At 39.9% G+C, this 23439-nt stretch overlaps 1 protein-coding gene across 5 annotated transcripts in view; it reads right to left on the bottom strand.

The window, feature by feature from the left end:
* Nucleotides 1-23439, bottom strand: part of FARP1 (FERM, ARH/RhoGEF and pleckstrin domain protein 1) — a 200858-nt gene that overhangs the window by 38182 nt on the left and 139237 nt on the right. For 3 of the 5 annotated variants that reach the window (XM_059839267.1, XM_059839268.1, XM_059839271.1), the window contains exons 6-13: nt 21541-21638; nt 16920-17034; nt 15608-15755; nt 12927-13022; nt 12218-12381; nt 10546-10614; nt 9729-9804; nt 7833-8070 (exon numbers count right to left, since the gene is read on the bottom strand). In XM_059839267.1, the coding sequence (XP_059695250.1) occupies nt 7833-8070; nt 9729-9804; nt 10546-10614; nt 12218-12381; nt 12927-13022; nt 15608-15755; nt 16920-17034; nt 21541-21638 (1004 nt within the window). The remainder of the gene's footprint in view (nt 1-7832; nt 8071-9728; nt 9805-10545; nt 10615-12217; nt 12382-12926; nt 13023-15607; nt 15756-16919; nt 17035-21540; nt 21639-23439) is intronic. The other 2 variants (XM_059839269.1, XM_059839270.1) reach the window with 1 other exon arrangement.

The raw sequence follows: 23439 nt of genomic DNA, 5'->3' as shown, positions 1-23439 counted from the left end.
GAAGTCCCCAGCATTGCCAATCTTAAAAATTAATTTTAACTATTGAGATTTATTTTAAAAAAATCTATGCATGTGCACACACAAAAATCAGGAAAGGGCTGGGTAAGTGAATACTGCCAAGCTCATGTACTCTTGTTAGTGGGCCCAGGTGATTTTTTTAGCAGGAAAAGGGAAATACAAGGATTCAGCTAATCAAATATTTTTAAGTGCCTCGTGGAAAAGCAACAGGCATGAGCTCTAACATTCTCTGAACTAAACAGAAAGATCTACCTCTGATCTTGCTGAAAACCATCAAAGGCAAAAGCCTGTTCTCTTCTCAAAACCAGATTTGCAGCATTTTAAAGAAAGCATCTAATCTAATTTTAACAAGCTTGAAAGCCCTTGAATCAGAAAGCATTCATTTTCCTTCATCCTTCCATGCTCAGTCCGTGACAGTCAGTATCATTACTGCCTTTAGACTTGATTTTTACCAATGTGAACTGTAGATTTTTATGGTTCTCAGGGGCCAAAACTTAAAAAAAAAAAAAAAAAAATCAGCGAAAATTACATCTTACAACTGCAACCATTCTTGAGCAAACTATTTACCATTATGTCATGGAAATTTATGATCCTAAGGTCTTTACTCCCTTTACTGTAATAACACCACCATTATTTACACACACACTTGAGAAAAACATGCCTGTGAATACACTGCTCAGCCAGGCACAAAGGGTTTCCAGATCTCGTAACAATTAAAAGAAAGTGCTCACTGCTTTTAATAACAAACAACATAAACCAAGCTTATTCTACATGCTCTTTATAGAACACAGGATTAGAACAAAAGACAAAACACTCTGTAAAACTGCTACATGTCACCCAAACTAGGATTTTTGCTCATACGATGCCTTTGATTTTTAAGAAGAAATTCTGTATTTAAAAATATCAATGGCACCACACAGCCTAACCGTAGGGAGGAACACAGAAGACACCTTTGCTCAGGATGCACATGTTGCACAACAATTATTTCCCTTACAAATAAGTAACTAAGATATGTGCCTTTGTCTAGGCATACTTCAGTAACTATAGAAACTAGAGAAACAGAAGAGGAAAGATTTTGCTGATGTCAGTTTCCTAGGATTTAAATTTCCTTCCTTTCTAGAACCTGACAGTACAGGCAAAAATTTTTCCTGATGTAGCTTGACTGAAACCAGAGCCCACTGCTACTCACATTTGAGAAAAGTTACACACCAGTCTGAGCCTTGGGTCCTCGTGATGTTAACACCGTGCATCTGCCACCTACCATCAGAAGACCCACAGCCACCACCACCAAGTAGGGGACACCAACTAGCAGCTGGATTTCTGAGAAAAGGACTCTTCTCCTACCACTTGTGTCTGACAGCAGCTAACAAAAGAAAGGCCTACATATTAAAAATTGTTCCAGAAGATTCAATTTCCCTCATATATTTAGGGTTTCTCTTATTTTTTGATGGATAAGAGGACTGATCCCCTAAATGAAGAGGAAAGAGGTGAGCTAAAGTATACAGAAACTGCCTTAAAGAAACTACACTATTCAGAGAGAGAGAAAGAGAGAGAAGCATTATTGGAAGACTAAAAGGGATTTTGGCTTCACTTTAGTACAAGCTTGAACAGGGAACCTCTTTCCTTTACATTCACTACTCTTTCCAGCTGGTGACAACCATGCTGCTGAATGACAGGGATTCTCCAGCGATCCACATTTCTGTGCACAAGGCTGTGACACTCAACTTCCTCAAACATGTGTGGAAGTCAGGAAAAACTTGGATTGGTAATTTGTTTTTCGTCATTAGAAGTTAAATTGCAGCAATTAAAATTTCATTCTAAAGTCACCTCTGACAGCAGTCGAACGGCTCATTAAGACAAATGAGATTAGTTAAACAAACACGGAATTTGACAGAATTTATAGGTCAGGCATCCTTTTTTCTGTTAAAGAACTGTTCCAGAAATAACCACAGCTAATTGCATGTAGATCATACCAATGAGATCTGAATCACTGGTTTTACCAGAATTCAAAACTGGGTCTGCTTCATCAGTTCAACTGATCAACATAATTCTTGCTCTACGAGTACCCTATAAAACTACTGGGACTTGAAATTCTCAGAAAAAGAGTGGAAAGCACATTATGCCAAAGGGAACTGCAAATAAATAGGGCTAGACATTTTTTTTGTGTGCTGAAGATGTTTTTTATTCTTCTTTTTCTCCTGTCTTCCTGGAGCTCCCCAGAAGAAACTTCTAGTGATTACAGAGAGTCTATGTTTGTGTGCTTATCGCGGGACTGAAGAGGACAGAATTTAAAACATCTCTGCTTCTTAGTGAAGAAAAAAAGGGGCTTATAAACAGCTTTTATATCTGCCTCACCCCCTTTCCATTTGACTTTCTCTGGTCACCACCAAGTACTTGCATGTACAGATAGAGAGGTCAAAACAGGAACTTCTGGCATGAATGCCTTTGCTTCAGAATGAATGGAGCTGCTTCAACTAATAAAAGCCTCACTGCAAACAAAAACCTGTCTTACAAATATTCAGGGGAGAAAGTACAGGTCCTGAAGCAGTCTGGTCAAGTAATACTGGCCCCATTTAGTGAATTAATTCACAAACCATTGTTTTTTCACTTTTTACTGGGTTCTACTGATTACATTCAACATTACCAATGCTGCTCTGTGGAGAAAATTCTTTCTAGTTTTGCATGCCCTTTAATCTTGAAGAAAACTAATAGACTGATACGATTTTTCAAACTAATGACATGCAATTCTTTCATTATGCTCATCTGCCTATAACTCAGCTCAGTGTAGCTCACATAAGATAAATGAGAACACAGCAAACCTAAAAACTTTCAGTCACATGTTGACATTTTTTACCTACAGGAATTTCTCTTCAGTTTTTCTTGATATACTCTGTATTCAGCGTGCACTGCAATGGTTGATGGGGTGGTGCCTGTTAGGCAGGCTATGAGCCACAGGTGAAATGGCAGCATTTGGTGTAAATCATCTTCAGAGAACACTCTGCCATGCACAACGAGCATGTTTGCTAGGGGATATGGACTTAAACTGAAAACAGTGCAGTCTAGGCCATTCAGATATCAATTATCCAAAGCTCCATACCTGGAATATCCTATGTAGTTCTTGGCTCCTACAACAACTTGCCACTCTCCATCTTTCCTTCATCTATTTATTGACAGATTTAATATCCCAGGTCACTGAGGAAACTAGATTCTAGGAAAGGCTGTCATGAAAAAAAAAAATTCCAGAAGATCTCAAGAGGACATCACAAGTTTGAGCTGCTGCTGAATAGGAAAAACCTCAAAATTGTCTGACATGACCTTTCCACTGCCATTGTAGAGGATGGCTGAATGTGGTTAAGTAGTTAGAATAGTAAAGAAATAATTTAACTAAAAAGAGGGTCTTTATCCATAGATTACCTAGATCTGCACATTATTATGGACAAACCCCTAACTGCTTTGGCAACTTGTCTCCATATTTACCCAACCACATGGACAGAGTTGAATTCATCAACCCAACAAGAGGCTTCTTCCACATCCTCTGGAAAGACAGGAGATGGGTGATGCAGGACTACACAGTTCCTACTGGACATAGCTGCTCAGTCTCACTGGGACTCAGCTGCCTCATTTGTACCAACTGCCTAAGGATATCTGGGCACTTGGTGAGTTTGGGACTGAAAGTTCATTATTGACAATAAAAATTTTAGAAGGGTGAATCAAAACTACCATCAGCCTCATTCCAAAATCTACTGGAATTGGTGGGAGAATCTGTTAGTTACTCTGTCTGTAACTACCTGCTATACTTGAGACAAAGGTATGCTTAGATCACTGCTGTTGTCCAGTATATTCAGATTAATAAATGTTTGCAACAACTAACTAGAACTGATAAGCTCCTCTTGCCATGAGCACTTTGTGAGCCAGGACAAGAATTCCTTCACCTCATCTCATTGCCCTAATGGTTTCTCCTCTTTTTCTGCAAGGTCCTTTTGATTGTCCCACAGAAACAAATTCCCAGATGAACTCTAAGGGGCCTGATCCTCTTTAAAAATCTAAGTTTAAAACTCCTCTCTCACTTCACCATTCTTGGCAAGGGCTCAGACACGAACCACATGTCTGCTGGAGGAATTTGACCCACAGACTGCTTTAATTACAACCTTGTCTGCTGATATTAAACGGAGCTTCACAGGCATTAGAATGCTGCAGAAGTAATTAATCCTAAATGAAATTATTTCCTATGTAATTTATAAACTTTACTTCTTTTAACTGGAAGAATTCCATGTGTTAAAACAACAACTACTTCACCATTCAAAGTTGAAAAAATGCCAGAAGACAGAAAGTTCCTCATATTGCATTTTTGAGGGTAATATTGAAGTGGGAAAAGAAAAGCTGTTGAGATACTTTATTAGCAACTAGGCTAACTCCAGCTACCCAGTGGGTCTGCTCTAAAAGGTTTAGACTTTAATGTCTTTGTAGGCATACGAGAGAAGAACCAGGCCTGGAAACAGTATCCGAAAGGATGCAAAATAGCAAACACTACTTATAAAATTTTATGTTCACTTAAATCCACAGTGAATGTGAAATCTGTTCACATTTTTTAAGTAGCAGAAATGACTGCAAATCCTTTTGTTGAAAATCCATTACTTGTACTCTAATTTTACTGGCTAATGAAGCAATTAATTCATTTGTCCAAACTGCTATTACTTTACTTTATACTTACTGATACTTTTGCTGCACAGGCAATAAAAAATAAATCAAAAGGAGAGTCATGCACCCACTTCCCCATGCTCACACTATTTGCTGATGTGAGCTTCAACTATTTATATTTCATCTTATATACCGTGGACTTCAAGGCAATTATTTTACAGCTATTCTAAATCCAAAACACAAACCGTCCTCTTTTAGAATCATATACAAGCAAGCTTTTCCCTAATTATCAATCTCACTGTTTGTAGACTCATGCTTTTAACTACAGGAATAAATGAGAGTATTCCCTGTCCCCAAAATATCAGTATCTAAAGAGATGCTTTAAATCATTCCTGTTCAAGAATGAGGTATCTAATCTCTAAGAAAACCAACACTCTAAAGGAGCTGAGAAAGTTAATACTTATATTTACACAAAGATATACTTTACTTTCAAAACAGTATAGAACAACACATGTCTAACTACTAGGTATATTTTCAAATATCCTTCACTCAGATTAAATTCTGTTAAAGTGTGCATAGACCAAGGCATTAGAAAAATTAAAAAGACTTCTTATTTTATAATTTCTGTAAAAACAATCTTGAAAATTTTTATATTGTCTAAATTTACAAAGTCCTGTAACTTTTTCAGGAGTAATTATGCGAATGGATTAATCATTGCTGCATGCATGAACTGCATGATGCAGATCACTCCGAGTGACCTGCAGTTCAGTCAATGCTGTTGTTCATCAGTTAAAATTCTGGGATTTGTTTTCATTCTTCCACAAGAAAAATATATAAAAGTTAAAAATAAGGCCAATTATAAAGAGCACATCTTGTCTCCCAGCTCTAGTAACTGTAGAACAGTTTCCATACAGAGGACCTTTTGCCTGGGACTTCTTACTTAACTTGGAGAACTAACATCAGATTTTATTAGGATACCTTAATTCTCAATACTTCTAGTCTGTGAAAAGGAAGTATACAGAGAATTAGTCTCTTTGTCCTTCTGCCCATACCCACTCTATGGATAGAACAGAAGATCATCACCCCGGAGCACAGTTACTCCTATCATTCTCTTGTCAGGGGATGAAAAATTTCTGAGGTGGCACTACTAAAAAAGTAGCCTATGACAGAGTAATTGGATCCTACACAGATAAAGATTTTTTGTGATCAAAGCAAAAAAATAAAACAGCCACCATCTCCAAACCACCCACCACAGAACTTAGATGTCTCTACAATAATTTCACTGAAAGTATAAGCAATTAAAAAATTTCTTGCAATATATCTCTATATTTAACTGATAAAGGAGAGAAAGGATTGCCTTGCAAGTAATACTCATATCACTCTTCATTACAGCTGTTTTGATCAAAGTCTTTTCCACTTGAATTGTATCTTTCATCCTGTTCTTTTTCTTGCCCAACAAAGAGTTTGGCATTTCAAAATCTCCATCACCAAATCACCCTGTTTAACCCACTGAAGAAAAAGACAACACTGACATTTTATACGTGCCTGATTTGTACCCTCAGTTCATCAGATTATAAAATGAGTTATGAAGAAGAGGAAATCAGACACATTCTTGCTATGAAAAAAATTTCCAGCATATTTCAAGATTTCAGCAAGTCCTGGTTTTGAATATCAAGCTGCCTGCATTTGGCTGCAAGTTAAATTTTTTCTTCTAACTCTGTTGAGGCACTCGTAAGTTGCTCTCCTTATATGGAGAGAAAGAGATTATAACAGACATAAAAGAGCACAATGTACCTACTTGATTTGATTGTTTGTTTTGTCAAAATAACTAGTCAAATATCAAAGCAGCTACAACATGTATCTAAAACAAGACTTCACACAAAGAAGAGGAGAGTGTTATTAAGTCTTACAGAGGTACCTAAATCAGTAATAATTTTCCTTTCTTTCTGCCTTTCAGAGGAGATGCAAACTGCTAAGCATCACTGAGACTTATTATTGTGTTCTAGCATCCTTTCCCTCTGGCTGGCCTGCACAACAATAACGTCTGAAACAGCCCATGCACTTGAAATTATCAGCCACTCATCATGAGCCCCAGGAGATGCAACCACACCACTGAGCAACCACAGTATCCCCTGGTCTCATACAAGATGGTGCCTAGCAGCTGAAGACCTGCACACCATCTTCATCACTGAGGCCGACAGACACATCCTCCTCTACCTCCTCATCAAGCTGAAGGCTTCCAAAGGAGTACTTATTTCTAGGCATGGGAGAGGAGCTCAGCACAACGGGGTTTCCAAACACCAGGGGGTGAGTGAAGGGATTAATGACTTCCGAGTCAGAATCACTGGATTCTGTCCCACTGCTGGTGGAGCCCTCCATCATCTGGATGGCAGCCATGTGATCCATCATGCCACTGGCACGCAGCGACTGCATCACCGGGCTCTGCTTTGACTGTGCCCCAGCTGCCATACCATTGGCCATCATTTTGCCTTCTGGAGAAGACATCTTAGCCACCCCACCTCCTCTGCAGTATCTCTCTGATCTATACTCCTGCCCAGGGGTTGAGGATATCTGGCTCAGGATAAATGGATCTGTAACTGACTTATTGCAGAGATTATGGGTTTTCTGTGCACGAGGCCGTGGAGAACCTGGAGAATATCTGCAATAGCCATGGCAGTTAGTGGCATGGCCGTCCTCCTCCCCAGTCCTGGCCCTGCACTCGTGCCCATTTTCTGAGACATAGCCCTGAGAGCCAGTTCTACTCAGGCTCATGTTAGGGCTGGACTCCTTGCTGCTGGGAGGCAATGGAGTGGCCAGCGGGCTACGGCTTCCCGGCCCTCTAAACATTTCATCCACCAGAGAGCTATGCCTTGGCATCCTGGGGCTTCCCCCAGTGTAGAAGGAGAGATTAGCTGTGTTATCATCAAGGTACTCTTCAGAGACATACTGGGAAGACTTTAGAGAAGCTGAGGAGTCCCTATATCTAGTTCTATTGCGATTTTCATCTCTGTAGTGAATATAGGCACCACTGGTCAAATCACCCTCATAATTGTCATTTGTTTGGGAATATGACCGGGTTATTTGTCCTCTGAGGAGATCATACTCGCTATCTACATCACTGCAGTCAATGAAAGGAATGGAGGTGCTGCTGCCATGAGCAGCCCTGGAAGCTGGACCTGTGCTTGGCTGCTGTGATTGAGGTCTGTTCTGCTGCATCCTATCCTTAGCAGGCTCCTCTTCTTCCTCCACTGCTGAGACCACTGCTCCATCCACCTTTCTCCCTTCCTTTGGACTCTTCTTCAAGGAAGGGCTCTTGTGCTGTCCAGTGTCTTCTGTTGAAGATTTCAACTCCTTCCCTTGCCGGCAGCTCTGCACTGCTGCAGCATCATTGCTGTCTCCATAGGCTCTAGCAGTCTGGAAAGATAATAGAGGGAAGGCAAGGGGGACACAAAGGGAAGGACAAAAGGGGAAGGAGGGTGGGAGGGGAGAGGTTTGGGAGGGATGGGAGCCAGAGGGAAAAGGCTGCATGTAATTACACACCAGCAACATGGGAGTCTCTTGGAAAGAAAAGAGGTAAGCCAAGCCTTAAAACTAATTGGAATTAAAAAAAAAAAAAAAGAGGTTTCTGATCTGGAAGAACAGAAAAAAATCATAGGCTAAACAAGGGAAAAGAAGGCATACAGTGCAGTGATAATGTAAAAAGGGGTATCTGAGGTGTTTCCGTGCTCTAAAGCAGCCACTAACACTCTAAAAACATCAACCGGTGCACACTACTCTGAGAACCTGGAGGAAAAGATAAAAACATAAAACAAATTCTGCATAGCCTACTTAGATACACTAAAAAAGTCACGAGTGGGCTTTTGAGCACCCTACATTCACTCCCTGGAGCATACCTGCCCCTGGTTCATAGGCTGGCTTTTCTGCAGGCATCTGCCCAGCAGCCATGCTCCATCTACCTGAGCTTGTCTCAGCAACATTAAAATGCTACAAGCTATTTGAAATGAGCTCCATCTATAACAAAATTCTCTGAAGTTCCTAAATTTGCAGAAAGGATAGAGCCTGTGAATATCAAAAGGAAGTGAAGCATAGAAGGTGAAGGTTCAGATAGCATTCTTAAATGTATTAACCTAGTAGCTTGCCCCTGACATTTTTAGTTCTACCTAACATAAGGTTATGTGATCAAAGGTTCACCTCCACAGACACAGATGAGCACAGAGAACACTGGCAAGTGGAGAAATCACAACAACCGAGTCAGGAAAATGAAGTTTCCTGACCTGTGTCCTCTGGAGGCTATCCCAGGAGAGCCATCAGCCCCTTATGTTTGGTGTGTTTGGGATGCCAGCAACTGGAGAAACCAGAGCCAAAGAGTGGAGGAGGGTGAGGCCACTGGCACTGTCTGTGTTTGTGGGAGTGCTCTTTTCTGTGTTTACATGTGTGGCTATGTGTTCATGCACTGTATGTGTGCAATCACATGGGTGCCTATAGTGAATACATGCTCAGCCTTACTGGGACCTTAAAATTTGTAGCTGCTGCAGCCTCCCCACTACTGGGCTTTTGGACTTGTGAACTCCCAGCACATGGCAGCTGTCAGCATCAGATAAATGCATATGGTATCTGCCAGAGCTAATGGCTTAGAAGGTCAGAGGTGCAATTTTTTTGAGGAAATAATTGTTCTCCTCCCTGGTTAATACCTGGTTAACACTAACCTAACACCTTGAAACGGGCAACCAAGACCTCTCAGCAAAGAAAAGCAATTACACTTTCCCCAGATGCAATAGCCAGCTTCAGCCAAGGACCCTGGCAGCAACACTGAGAGTTGCAATTTTTCAGATGGTCATTAGCACAGCTCAGACAAGCTCACTATTTCTATTTGTCTAGTTGTCTGAAAGCAATGCTGTTTCACTCAGCAGAACCTAAAGCTTATGACACCCAGGGCTCCTTAGCTCCCAGCTAAATGGTAAGCAAGCAGAAAACTATGCTCCTAGGGTTTGAAAACAGCAATCAGTGGAGGGTAATCTAACAAGAAATGTTTCAAAGGATTTCATTTCCAGGGTTTCATCAACATCACTGACTTGTTTTGGCACCTCGGTATGCTGTTCTGAAGGCTGTGCAGTCAGACTCCTGATGGAATGAATCTTGCTGTGTTTCCTGGAGATAAAAGGAAAATCATATAAAGAGCTATTTCAGTTTTTTTTTTCCTACAAACAGGAATCAAGAGACATGCTTTTAAAACAAAACCTTTGAATAACAGCTTTCATAAAATTTTGCTCCAAAACAGATTAACATTCCTCCTTTCTGTAAAATTTTAACGTGCTATGTGTTGCAAACATACCACTGTAAGAAAAGGGAAAAGCACTGAAGCAATAATGGTCTACCAGGTAAGCATGAATCATAAGCAATGAACTGTTTTCATGGTCTTTGTGGCATTTTGGTCATTACTTTCAGCTCACCATGAGCATGATGAGTTCAGACAGAACTGCTCTAGCAAGCTAGAAGACCTTCAGTTTCCCTGGAGACCTCTCCCTTGAGCTTGGCTGTACTTTTTCTTATGTTCAGTTTTAATCTGAGCTGAGTATGTCTGTTCACACATATTAACCACATCCCAACAAAGAGGTGCAAATCAAATTGGGAGAAAGTTACCTGTGATAGCAGGATGTTCATTGCTGAAAAACAGATTGAAGACTACTGATTTTAAGTGAACTATAAGTTATGAAACTTTTGCCAAAACATGCAGGACCATGGGATATTACACATGTGATAAACAGTCAAACCAGCAGAGAAGGAATTTTTTTTTTTTCCTTGGACTGGTGCCAAGATCTCAGACTAACTGGAAATCATGACTTTTCTTGGATCATAATATATTGGGATAATAAATTTATTTCCTCTCACCTTTCAAACTGCACTTTTTTGTGCCCTCCTTCCTTAACATAGTCAAGAACTTGCTTCTGAGTCCGACCACTGGAAGAAAACCAGAGGATAAGTATTTAATACAATATACCACCTGGTCATCATAACCTTGCATATGGCTTGCATATTAAGTCACAGCAACCAGAAAAATATTTGGCACTATCAGCAGAAACTCTTGTTAAGATCATACAAGGGGACCTGGTCAGATACACAGAGAGTTTTACCATTTTGCATGTTACTTGCCTCTTTTTTTTTTTTTTTTTTTGCTATGGAGCTATTTTTTGATGTCATTTCAGAACTGCTTCAATTCAGCTTTGTGGGCCCTATAGGCTACTACATTCTTGGGAAGTCACTACAATGGACAGTGAAGCAGGGGTTAAGCTTCCTTTAATGAATTAGTATATTCTTGAATCCTTTTTAGTCATATACCAGCCTTATCTGATATTAGCAAACCCTGGAAACAAGATGAAACCCCTGACATCTACTTAATTCCTTGGTTGCTACTATAAAACACACCTTTTTGCAGAGATTTAGGCTGGCAATCCCTTTCTACCCTTCTGCTACAGGGTGTAAGGTAGTCAGAAAACTCAGCACTGTCTATTGTGCAAAGCTATAAACTCCAAAGCAAACTGGAAACAGCACAGGAAGCCCACACCTCAAGAATGCTCAACTGAGAGCCAAATTCTTCCAATTCATTAGAGGCTTTCAGGGACTGGAAAAGGTTACTGAATGTAGTAACACAGATCACAGTGAGTGGAGGGTGTAGCCAAAACCTGCTTTCCAAAGCCTGAGGTAAGTTGAATGCACCTACAGTTTTCCATTTACTTCAGGCAGAAACTTAACAAGTTAAAGTTTGTTTACCCAACATAGATCCTTCCATGTTAATTTACTTTGCAGGCAGCAAACAAAGTGGAAAGAGAGTCAGAATGGCTATATATACACTGTGTTCTTATGCAAGGCATCTAGAGTGCATCATTCATCTCAGCAAAGAGTGCTTCTGGCTGTACAGCTTGTATCACATTCACAAACGAAATAAACTGTATGAATAAAAGGATTTCCCCCTGGCATACACAATGCAATATCTACAATAATGCTTCTGCCAGTGTAATGAAAAAAAAAAAAAACAACAAAACAATAACTCAACTTTTGAAAGCTTTCCTACAGGTCTAACAATATCACAGGTATACCTGGTCTTAGCAGAAGTGGTCATGTCACGTAAATCCTTTGTGAGCATTAAGTCATTGCTTTTAACTACACAAATACGGGTTTATCACAGGAACATGCAACAATCTCTACTCTGATACATAGGAGAGACCCCATCCTAGGAGCAGAGGATTCAAAGAATCCCCAAAAATTGCTAGCTAGTGTTGCTGAGGACACAGGTGAATTTTCCTGTGCAAAGCCAGCTGGACCCTATATATTTTATATCTTACCTCCAGAAAGCTACTTTGCAACAGCTGCTGCAAAATTAATGCAGGGTTTTCCCTACAGTGTTCTTTGCACTATTCTGGCTGAGAAGATGCAATGGAAAATATTAAGGAGTAAACTACAAGGTAAAAAAGGTAAGCTGAAAATAACAGGTTTAATCCTAGACCATTATGAATGTGATTTTGAAATGAAGAGGCAACAAAGGTGGAAAGAATGCATGTCTTACCTGAACCTAAAGGAAGAACCTCTAGAAAAAAGAACAGGTTTAGGCTTTGGTTTAGGTTCCTCAAAAAGCCTGAAAAAGGCATGATGCTCCACACAGATCTTCCAGAAAGACTTGCAAAAATCTCGACTGGCCATAAGGAATTCCAGGGTGTCCTGGAATGAACTCTGAAAATTGGGATAGCATTTGCAATGTAAGCTGGGCAGCAACATACATTAGAGAAATGCATTGACAAATTAGGAGCTATGCTAAAAAAAAAAGAAAAAAAAAAAAACCCAAAAGCTTCTTCCCAACTTATTGGCTTTCAGGCTTAGCAGGCTCTGTCCCTCTAATGTTGAGACATTGCTGGTCTGCCTGTCAGTATCAAAGCTATTGCTCAAACTTCCTTTCACTGGCAAATATGACAGAGATAAAGCAGCAGTTTGAACGTTAATGAGAAGAAGTTGATTACATGCTATACCTTAAGAATTGATGATACAGTACCAGAGCTACAACCAGAAGATGACTCTGGAACATTCTATTATGGCTGACTCAGTTTACATGTCCTTTGCCAGGACTGCTCACCTGAGATGCCAGGTTGATATGCACAATACCAACAGTGAACATAAGCAATTAAAATATTCATGAGGTGATAAAAACCACGTGTGACCTGTGAGTAGAAATTTACCAAATAACCTTCTGTCAAGTTCATCAACTCCTACCAAGGACTTACATTCACATCAGGCCGTAGTTTGATAAGAAAACGTTTCCTCTTGAAGCTCAGCTTCCGAACCTTAGCCCAGTTGAAGGCATTGATCTTGGTGTGACCCTACAGAGAACAAAGCCAGCTGGGTTTAATCATTCCAGATCCGAATGGAAAAATCTAAACCACTAAAGAAGCTTGTCATAAATTAATCATCTGTTCACTTCACTTGAAATGATGACATTTCTTATAACTCATCCTCTGCTAATGCAAACCATAAACATCTGGTGCAATGACTGAAGGCAGGCACTTATGGTTAAACTCTTGCAATACAGGACTAGTTACTGTGGAAATATCCAACTCAGTATCATTGCACAAGACAGGGTGGACCAGATTTTGCTATCTTGTGCTACTATACAGACTCAAGATTTTCTGTGGACTAAATCACCTTCCAAAGGTGCCTCACTCTATTTCCACCAGTGACAGAGGATGCAGTGAATCCAGACACATGTCACCTCACTTTGATGAAGTAGATTTTCTCCCTCTTTTTATGTCTGCAGGGCAAAATAAATATCTCTTTAAATATTGCTTAACTGTGGGGGAAAAAATGCAACTGCAGGTTTTGTATAGGAAGTACAAAACACTGCCTTTTATAAGGACCACCAGAAGCAAAAGCAAATTATTTCTCTCTGAAGAGCCACAAAATGATTTTCTGGGAAAAAGCAACCAATACCATAAGCAAACAGCAAGAAGAAAATTATCTTTATAATACTCCAACTCCCAGCCACTACATCATTAGCCCCTACCCTCCAGAAGTTTCATTTTCAATCTATGTCAGCAGGTATTGGAGGTGGCATGTTAAAATATTCACTACAGCAGTTTGTTCAATGAAGATTTCAGTACAAACATTCCTGGAGCACAGCACAGAAGTTTCAGAGAACTACTACAGGACTGCTAAAAGCAGAAACCCACGTTGATTTGGGCACCCTCACCAGACAGCTGTAGGAGTAATGACAGTGTAATGATCTCTGCTAAGTCAACCAGCTGTCTAAGAATCACATAATTAATCTCCTTAAAATAATCAGCAGCACCGACACTGATTTCTAAATAAATGGCAGACTTTAAAGTAAGCCTGACTACAGCTTATACCATTTGTGAGTGAACTTTTATTTTCATTGGGGTCATTCTAATGAGATCCTCATATTTCAATCAGTTACAAGCAAAATAAGAACTTAGCTCTTGACCTATGAAGTGGCTGAAGGAAGCCCTAAGCCTACTGACAGACACCAATTGCTGAGCAGACTCCAGCAGGTCAGAGCCCAGCTTCCTTTTCAGCATTCAGTCTTGGAGCTTCACCCAGTAAAATTTCCAAGCTTTTCAGAAACTCTAAAAATAAAACAAAACTGTTTTGGAAGTCCCAAACACATCAGGCCAAGCAGACATGACTTCAGACCATGTCAAATCAAGCCTTGGGCCATCAAGCTGCAGCTACACTTTACAGCAGGATCTCAGCTGCGTGCTGGGACTCTGAGGTCCGTGCTGCTCTCTGTGGACACACACGTGCACCTTGAAGACAGCCTTAATTTACAAGGCTTGGCAGTTCATTAATTCAGCTGATGAAAATGCTGTGGGGAAGCAGGGGAAGGGCCTGAACACACAATTGCTTGAGTTATGTGCATTTCTAACAATGTCCTAGTGTTCTCATGTTTCAACCTATGCTTCAGTTTTGGGGTTCTACTACCATTTAGTTGATCTGGGATCTTTTTAATTTGCTGCCTCTTTTTTGGCAGTTTGTTTGGTTGGTTATTTTTAAATCTTAAAGCATTTGGGTCAGACACTTCTGAGCTTGTTTGTTGCCATTACTTTTCTTTATGAAAGGACTCAAAGTACTTTGTAAGGCTGAAAATACTGGTATTTTAATTACAGTCAAACAGTTAAAATGAATAGTCTTTTTTGACAATTGTAAAAAGGGACATTTTAAAGAGCAGCTTACTTACTGTTTTTAGCACAGAGTCAGGTAAGCATCTAAAGTGAAAGCAGCTGACACCAGCTGACTACCGGTAGCTTCACAATTGTAAAAGCCAAATTTGTTATTTACATAAGGGGAACTGCAGAATGAGAATTTGACAAATTTACTAACGATGCTTCATGAATATGAACTAGAATGACTGCAGTAGGAAAGGAGAGGGAAAAAATAGAAGGAAAACAGTTTGGATCTTTAATGGAAAGAAGTAAGATTCATGGATTCAGCAATGGCCAAGGCTGGTCAAGAAAACTGTAAAAACTTTGAAGAAGTAACACTACAGAGAGCTTGTATTTACTGCCTTCATCCTTCTGCATGGACTCCAGCTATCTGTTGTTCTACTTGTCTCTGCTTCTCACCCATTTAATGTGCACCAGGCCTGTAAGACCTACCTGCTCCTACATGTAGGAGAAGTCAGCATGATCAACCTGCAAATTCTGAGCCACGGCTCAGTTTGCATCTCGATCAGCACATTGTGGATGAAGATGGAGCTCCACACTGTGCATTCACATAAGGTAGGAAAGCTCTGGTAGCAAAGGACCCAATGCAGCTGTAAGAGGTTTAAGATAATCCTTAGGAAAATTTTGGAAGTTCCTGCATTTTCCCAACTGAATGTTTGTAGACATGGCTGAGTTCCTGAATTCTTACTGCTGTCTCTGCTTTATGAAGTACAAAATCATGCTCTAACCTGAAACACCAGAATGCCTGTGTTGGCAACAGCCAGGTTGATTTTTGTCCCCTCCCTGTCCTTGGCTGGGTGCAAGCGTATCCCGTACATCTCCAGCCGACGGGCAATCTCCAACAGCTGGAAGTCAGACTCTGCTGGTGTCTGTCCCCTTGAGAAAGAAAACAGAGAACACTCACAAGCTTGTCACACCTTTTAATAGAGAGCAAGAGGTCCTCCAGAGAACAAAGAGACATTTGATCAAAGAGACTGAAAACTGTCAGAGGTATAATATGTTTAGTTTTTCTACATCTCCAGACTTTTATCAGCTAGAACAACAACTTACTCTAAACAAATATCAAAGAATACACAGATTTTACAGTCTATTATAAATTTTGATTGCTCCAATTCTGAGACACCTGATACAGATAGATTTTAAATCATTAGCTCTAACAGAATTTACTACATCCCTTTGTTGTTTCCACTAGAAGACATGCCATATTCCTAAAAAAATAATGAATACAAGCAGGTAACGATGCTATTCATTGTAAAAGTGACTGTAATACCAAAATGAAGTAAAACAGAAGGCATGAAAACCTTACCATAAATGTTGTGAAGCCATAAGCATCACCATCATTAATTGTGATGAAATTATGCAAAGCTTTGATTATTACTGCCACAGAAATCACTACCACTCACCTATTACTCAACCTAGCACAAAAATAAAACTGTTCACACCTTGAATTGTTCTCGATAGCTAAAAAATTCTTTTCTAAGCCTTACTGGTACTTCTGTTCACCTTCTTCCTAGTACAGGTCTTTTCTCCAGACATTAGGATACCAATTTGCATCATCATCTTGAATTCTCTAGCCCCACATCCATAATTCTGCAAGTACTCAGTGCTTTTCCTAAAACTACCACTAAACCCCTTCTTCAACTGATCCCAAAATACAGCATGGAAAGGTTGAAAGGGAACATTTAGTGTCCTTGAAACCAAAGGACTACTGTCAGAAGTGCCTGACTGATCAGTTGTGATTTGCAATCATACCTGCATGCACAAAATCAGCAGCAAAGCATTTTGTATGAAATAGACTGTAAAATAACAGCACGCTTGAATGGATATCGAATCAACTGTGCTTTAAACATTTTGTTATGATGATGGGAAAAAGGCAGGAGTAACCTTCAGAAAGTTCATAGGCTTTAACAGTTTTTGAGAAGCAACCTTTGAGAAACTCAGAGGTCCAAAGCTCTTTTGTACTTCACGTCTAGCATATACTTACCACTAGAACTATTCTATGGGAAAAGAAGGCCAATAACAAAAACAAACAAGTCTTACATGTGGTTACGGTGAAATTCCATGATTTTGTCTTCTAGTGCTTCTTGATGAGGTATATACTTGTTCTTCGCTAAGTGTTCACGATCTATGGTTTCATCAAAATCCCCAATCTCAGCTGTGGAGAATTGCAAGAGGACTCTATTAAAGCACCATATTACATCTGAATAATCCAGAAGACCCTGACAGCTGGGAGGAGGGCAGAGAAGCAAACATAGTTCCTTGCAACCTGTGCCCTGGTTTTACAATTCAGATTCCCAGTACATTATCTTCCACACATTACTCTCTTCTCCTCTGTGTTAGTATTTGATATACTAACTTCTCCCATCTATCACAACTAAGTAAGTTGTTGGATGTCAGCTGAAGAGATGAAGCCATCAGTGCTACCTTGGCTTGTGTGGGGGATAAGGGCAGGGGTAACAGGGAGGGCAGCACTAACTGAGCTGAACTCATCCATCCATCTCTCTCACACTCTCCCATGGTGCTCAGGTGCCTCTCCATGGAGCAGCCAAGCACTAGCTTCCTCTCCAGGCCCATGCTCCACATGGTAACCTTTGAGAGAAAGTCAGAAAGATGGTTCTGTTTGCTTGTTTGAACACTAGCTTGTAATCCACCTCATGGGATTATGAAACATTTGTCTTCCTCTAATTCTGCAGCAGTTTGAGACACATTCTGTCTCCCTCCTCCTCAAAGCTGCTCCCATCTGCTGCAGTTATTCAACACTGTGTGTGCAACAGTATGGCACACCCACCTTCCATTTTGCAGTCCATTCAGTGATATTTCCTTTTTTTGGCAGGTGTGGGGGTGAGGGGCAGGCAATCTGTCTGTGGGTGCCAAATTACTATCTTGTTGCCTGCTATTCTTGGAACGTCTCCGAAAAATCTTGCTATTAGTTTTTTCACTGAACAGGCCTAGCAGCTTTTGCCTGCAAACCTGATGGAGTAATAGCAACATTGCTGCAACAAAGGCTGCTACCTTGGTAACGCCAGGGAAATTAAAATACAGTGCCCTCAAATTAAATGCAGGATGCAGTCAGATGCGTTGTTGCACAGCTGACCCAGGATATGACAGACCCACGCTCAGATGCACCTGCTTCACCCATGCAAATGAACCCTTGATCCAGTTCTGCTCAAACTAAGTCTGTTCAGAAAAAGGAAAGGTTTCAGATCACATTTAAAACACCGTGTATCTGACAAACTGGGATCAGATGTACCTTAACTGCACAGGGGAAGCAACAGCCTGTGCAGGCACTGAAAATGAGGAACCAAAGCATTTCTGAATGACAGAGCAGTAGCTTTTTTGACCCAAACTGCCTGCAGACACATGATGACATTTTTTTACTTTGAAGGTCAGAGGTGGAAAAGAGTTGAAAACTGACACTGTCTGAATTACACCCCTTCATTCACCACATCTGCTCTCAATCACTCCTTAAAATGGTAGAAATACTACACAGCCTTTGAGAATTTCCCTTTTTACAACTGTCCCATTTTTCCCCATCTCAGAAACAGCTCTCTGCTTCCAGTTTTACTCATCCCAAATGAGTAAAGTCTCAAATATCTTCAGGGTCTGTTTTTAATCCTACCTCAAATAAATGGCAAGCTTCTGTTCTTTAATGAAGCCATAAGCCCACCTAAGTTTGCAACACCTCAAACAACATGGGCCTGGATTCCTCAAAATGCAGTTCAAAACCCCTATGTCTGTGTACACACATGAGCTTAACACACCTCCTGTAGGGCTTTCTTCAGAGTCAGCAGTACAGAAGACACTTTCTTCAACTCTACATGATTTTTAAAATGTTCTCATTTTTCAACTGCTAATCCTTAATCAAAACTGTTTTCCTGGCTTTCAAGTTACTTCTGAATTTATTCTCTCTGACCTCGTACTCAACTCATTTACCACCTTACTTTCCTTTTCCACCTTGAATAACTTTCTAGAAGCACTTCATCGAGAATGAGAGGAAATGATATTGCAAATATTGTCAGCCTCACACGTAACTATTCTTTAAAATCTTCTCATGTGATTTAGCCAAAGACTTATTTACACTGCTGATGTGTTTTCTCTTACCTGGCAAGTGCATTACACCACACAATATTCTGTCTGCATTAGCACCTCTGATACATCTAAAGCTTTGTATTTCAGCTCTTTTCCCCTTATGACAGCATTACAGAATTGCTTCATTTGGAAAAGACCCCTAAGATCAGCAAGCCCAACTGCTAACCCAGCACTGCCAAGTCCACCAGTAGCCATGTCCCTGAGGGCCACATCTACACATCCCTTAAATACCTCCAGGGATGGTGACTCTACCACTTTCTGGAGAAGCTGATTCCAATGCTTGAATTTCTTATTTCCATGAAGAAATTGTTCCTAGTATCCAATCTAAAGCTTCCCTGGTACAACTTGAGGCCACTTCCTCTTGTCCTGTCACTTGTCACCTGGGAGAAGAGGGTGACCTCCACCTGGCTACAACCTCCTGTCAGGCAATTGTAGACAATGACAAGGCCCCCCCAGTCATCCTTTTCTCCAGGCTAAACCACCTCAGCTCCCTCAGCTACTCCTAATAAGACCTTTGCTCCAGAACATTCCCCAGCTTCCTTGCCCTTGTCTGGACACACTCAAGCACCTGAATTTCTTTCTGAGGGACACAAAACCGGACACAGGATTCGAGGTGTGGCCTCACCAATGCTGAGTACAGGGGGACAGACAATGACAGCCCTGGTCCTGCTGTCACACTGTTCTGGATACAGGCCAGGGTCACACTGGCCTTCTTGGCAACCTGGGCACACTCTGGCTCATGGTCAGTCCATCTTCATACCTCTCACACTCACTGTAGTGCATCGTTTGCAGTATCCAAGTGTCCTCTCACTTCTAACACTTTTTACAATGCTTTTAAATTAGCTTTAAATTGAATGTTTCAAATTAAAAAAAAAAATCATTCTGTAATATACATGCTAATTTAGCAGAAACTTATTTGCTGTCAAAATGTGATTTTATGATAAGTAACAGTATATAGCATTGACATAAGCTTACATACATAATATATGGGCCTCCTGGAATCAGATATTCCCCATGGAAACCACTCATTGGCACAGCATTAGTAAGACATACAATAACTAACCTGCACTCTCAATCTTTCCTTTTTGATACCATTACTCTTATCATCTGTTTACTCTGATTTTTATTGCAGACAAATACATAATACTTCTTTTGCTACTGAAAAATAAACTAGAGACAAAATAAAGACAGCCATGCAAGTAAGATACAGCTACAGACTCTTACCTGAGAAAATTTTCACAGAAAAATGTTCATGAGACACAAGATGGACAAATGAAAAGGACAACTGCAAACTTCTACCAGAGTTTTCTAGCAAACAGAATCATAAATCAACATCTCAAATGAAGAGAGACACATGCATTAGGGTGTCTGCTCCTCAACATTTTTCTTTGGTGCACAGACATTTAGTACGAAAACTCAGCCTTCTAGAGTGCTGAGACTCAATTTCCCCAAATTATCAAGATTCTTTGTACTGCCTGAGATTAAAGAAAGTTAGGAACTAGCTTAACCGAGAAAAGAAATACAGCTGGATTGCTGGACACTGTAGCAGGAAAAAACAAGAGACAAAAACCTCACAATCAAGGATTTTATTTTTTTAAGTCTGTGCTGCCAAAATACTCAATTTTAAAATGATATGAGGACTACAAAATTTCACAGCATCTTACTGCTACTCAGTCCCACTGGTCAATGATGACTGTAGCAAACAGAACCATAAAATACCTGCTTTTCCAACAGCAACTGATGAGAAACTGCCCTAACACTCTAACAGACTATGTCAAAGAATCACGAGATTTATCTGCTCACCTCCTAGGAGCTTCCAAATGTCTTTGTTGACTGCACCTTCCATACAATAGCTTTACAGTGCAAGTACACCATGTGGAATTGTACATTGTACATTTACCATGCAAAACAATGTCGATTACAACCACTACTCTTGCTGCTAAGTGGTTTTTCCTAATGTTATTCTCAATATGAGTATTCATAAAGTCTTGAAAGGGAAAACATATACTGTCTTTCAAGTGATGTGGAAGCTAAAAGAAGCTTTGATGTCATGAACAAAATTAATGTATGATTCTACTGGACAGTGTTATTGTGCATACTTTGCAATTAAAAAAGAAAGGGCTTCAAATCTATTGTTTTCTTTTCTTCCCTATCAGTTTCCTCTTAGGACTGTGATTTAGAGTCTGGCATTCTAAGCATGTTTATTTACTACATTCTCTAGACAGCATACAGATCTCCAGGAATTTGAATACCCTACTGACATGATGCAGAGTATAATAAAACAGGATTTCAGCAGAATTCAACATATTTGCCACTGCCCACAAACTCTACTTTTTAAATGATCTTTGGCAGCCTATCAAATGCTTTGAAACTTCAAATCCAGTGACCAGAAACTCTTCTTTGTTTGAAAGAGTAAATTATCTGTGTTTGAATGCCATTATACAGAGCTACAATAAATTGTCAATATGGCTTAAACCTGTCCCTACAGCAGCTACAAACAGGTAACCCTGCAAAGCATATCCAACCAAGCATCCTGTATATCCATCTGGAAAGAAGAAAAAAGGGAGCTTACACTGTACTATATGTGAGATTAGGAGGGCAGTGCTGGTATCATTACATGTTAGCCTTCCCTGTGCCAGGTCCTGCTTCACTTGCAATGCAAATAGGTACCTGCAAAACAAAAGTGAACCAAGAGTTACACAAAGCAAGAGGGAAAGAGGGGAAAGTATCCCAACCTGCACCTTCCCTTCACACTTTGGAATCTACAGAAGTGATCTGAACTATTTAAGTTTAGAGGGTAAATAAAACACAACAGATACTGTATTACTGCCATCGGAGCTGTACATGGTGGCTGCTTTGAAGAACCAAGATATCTCTCTTTTTCTCTCTTCCTCCCTCCATTTGGAACCAGAGCAATGAGATATGACAGTGCTAGAAAATGTGACAGCTATTAAGTATTCAGCTAGAGACAATGCAGCTGCTTCTAACCATGAAGAAATGACAGATAAACCATTGATTTAGAGTTATCAGTTGCTTCTTGCAGAATACAAAGTGAATTCTAAACTTCCACCTTGGCACTCACTTGGGAATGAGGCACAAAATCTTGATCAAACTACTCTAGCTAGCTCTGATACCTTTGTGGCCCTAATATCTGCACCGTCCATGTACCAGCCCTTTCTAACATTGCCTCCAAACCACTTCAGCCATGCAGGGCAATTCTACACTGCCAGCTTAAATGCAGAGGCAACAGAAGTCCAAGACATTATTTCATCATTTACATTTCTTCTAGCTACTACAGAAATTGGCTTAGTTCCACCCAGTATCCAATTCTTCCCTCAAAAAAAGAAGAGCTAGCAATGAGCCTTTTTCCTACAGCTGGTATGAAACCTGAAGTGGTGAGACACACCTTAACAAGACTTCCAAAGACTGCAGCTCCTCTGCAGAACTCATACTAGGATCTCAATAATTTTAATAAGACTGGATTTTAATAGATTTAAACAAAAGCTCTCATTTGAACAGTGAGTTTCTGAATGAGAAGATGTAGGTGCACTAAATGAAAAGGGCAAGCTGATTTGAGGAGTATGGAAAAGTACTTTGTGTGTACATACTGAAATAATGCAGCAGATCTACATAACATCCTTTTGAAACCTGCAGACATCTGCTTACCCATACAAAATTCACCCTGGCAGAGGAACATAGCACAAAAATGTTATAGTCTCTTCTTCTTCAAGTGATGTAGCAGTTCCCCACGGATATGCTTTCACATCCTACACACTGCTATGTATATATATTCAAGTCCCTTGGCATACATATTTAAAATCTAACAAAAAAAAAGTCATTAGGATTAAGAGACACATCTCTAGGTACAGAGATTACCAAAAATTAATTTTCAGTTCACATAGTAAGAAATAGATATGCAGAGTGTCTATTCAGAAATGTTTCTTTAATATCACATGGCAAGTTTTCATTTATCCCTTTATTCTTTTTCCTCTTTCTTTTATTCTTTTGTCTTTACCAAGTAAATACTCCTTCTTCCTACCCCACATTACTACTTTTCTCTTTCCAGGCCATCAAGCAATATCAATTAATTTTTTTTTCTATTCCAATGCTCTATAGCCAAAATAAAAACACTACAAAGATTAACAGTGAACATCACAAAAGTAGGCTTGTTCTTTATAATGCAAGTCATAAGGACACTAGAGCTCTCTGCAAAAGAGAGCTTTTTCTTTTGAAAAGATTGAAAATAAAAACTAATAGTGAATATTCTCAATTAGAATGGAAACATGTAATTAAATGCTAATAATACTGTAGACCAGAAAAAGAGTGAAAAGTTGCAATGAAGAAATACTGCAACAAAGCAATGTTTCAGACCATAAATGAAGGACTTGCTGGTGAAAAAAGAACCTTAACGGGTCCCTCATACACATATTTACTCACAGAGAAATAGGAGGTTTTGTGCCAATACAGTGTA

The sequence above is a fragment of the Haemorhous mexicanus genome, chromosome 2 (assembly GCF_027477595.1).
Source record: "Haemorhous mexicanus isolate bHaeMex1 chromosome 2, bHaeMex1.pri, whole genome shotgun sequence".
In the NCBI taxonomy this organism is placed as follows: Eukaryota; Metazoa; Chordata; class Aves; order Passeriformes; family Fringillidae; genus Haemorhous; species Haemorhous mexicanus.
This window is presented reverse-complemented; position numbering and strand designations above follow the sequence as displayed.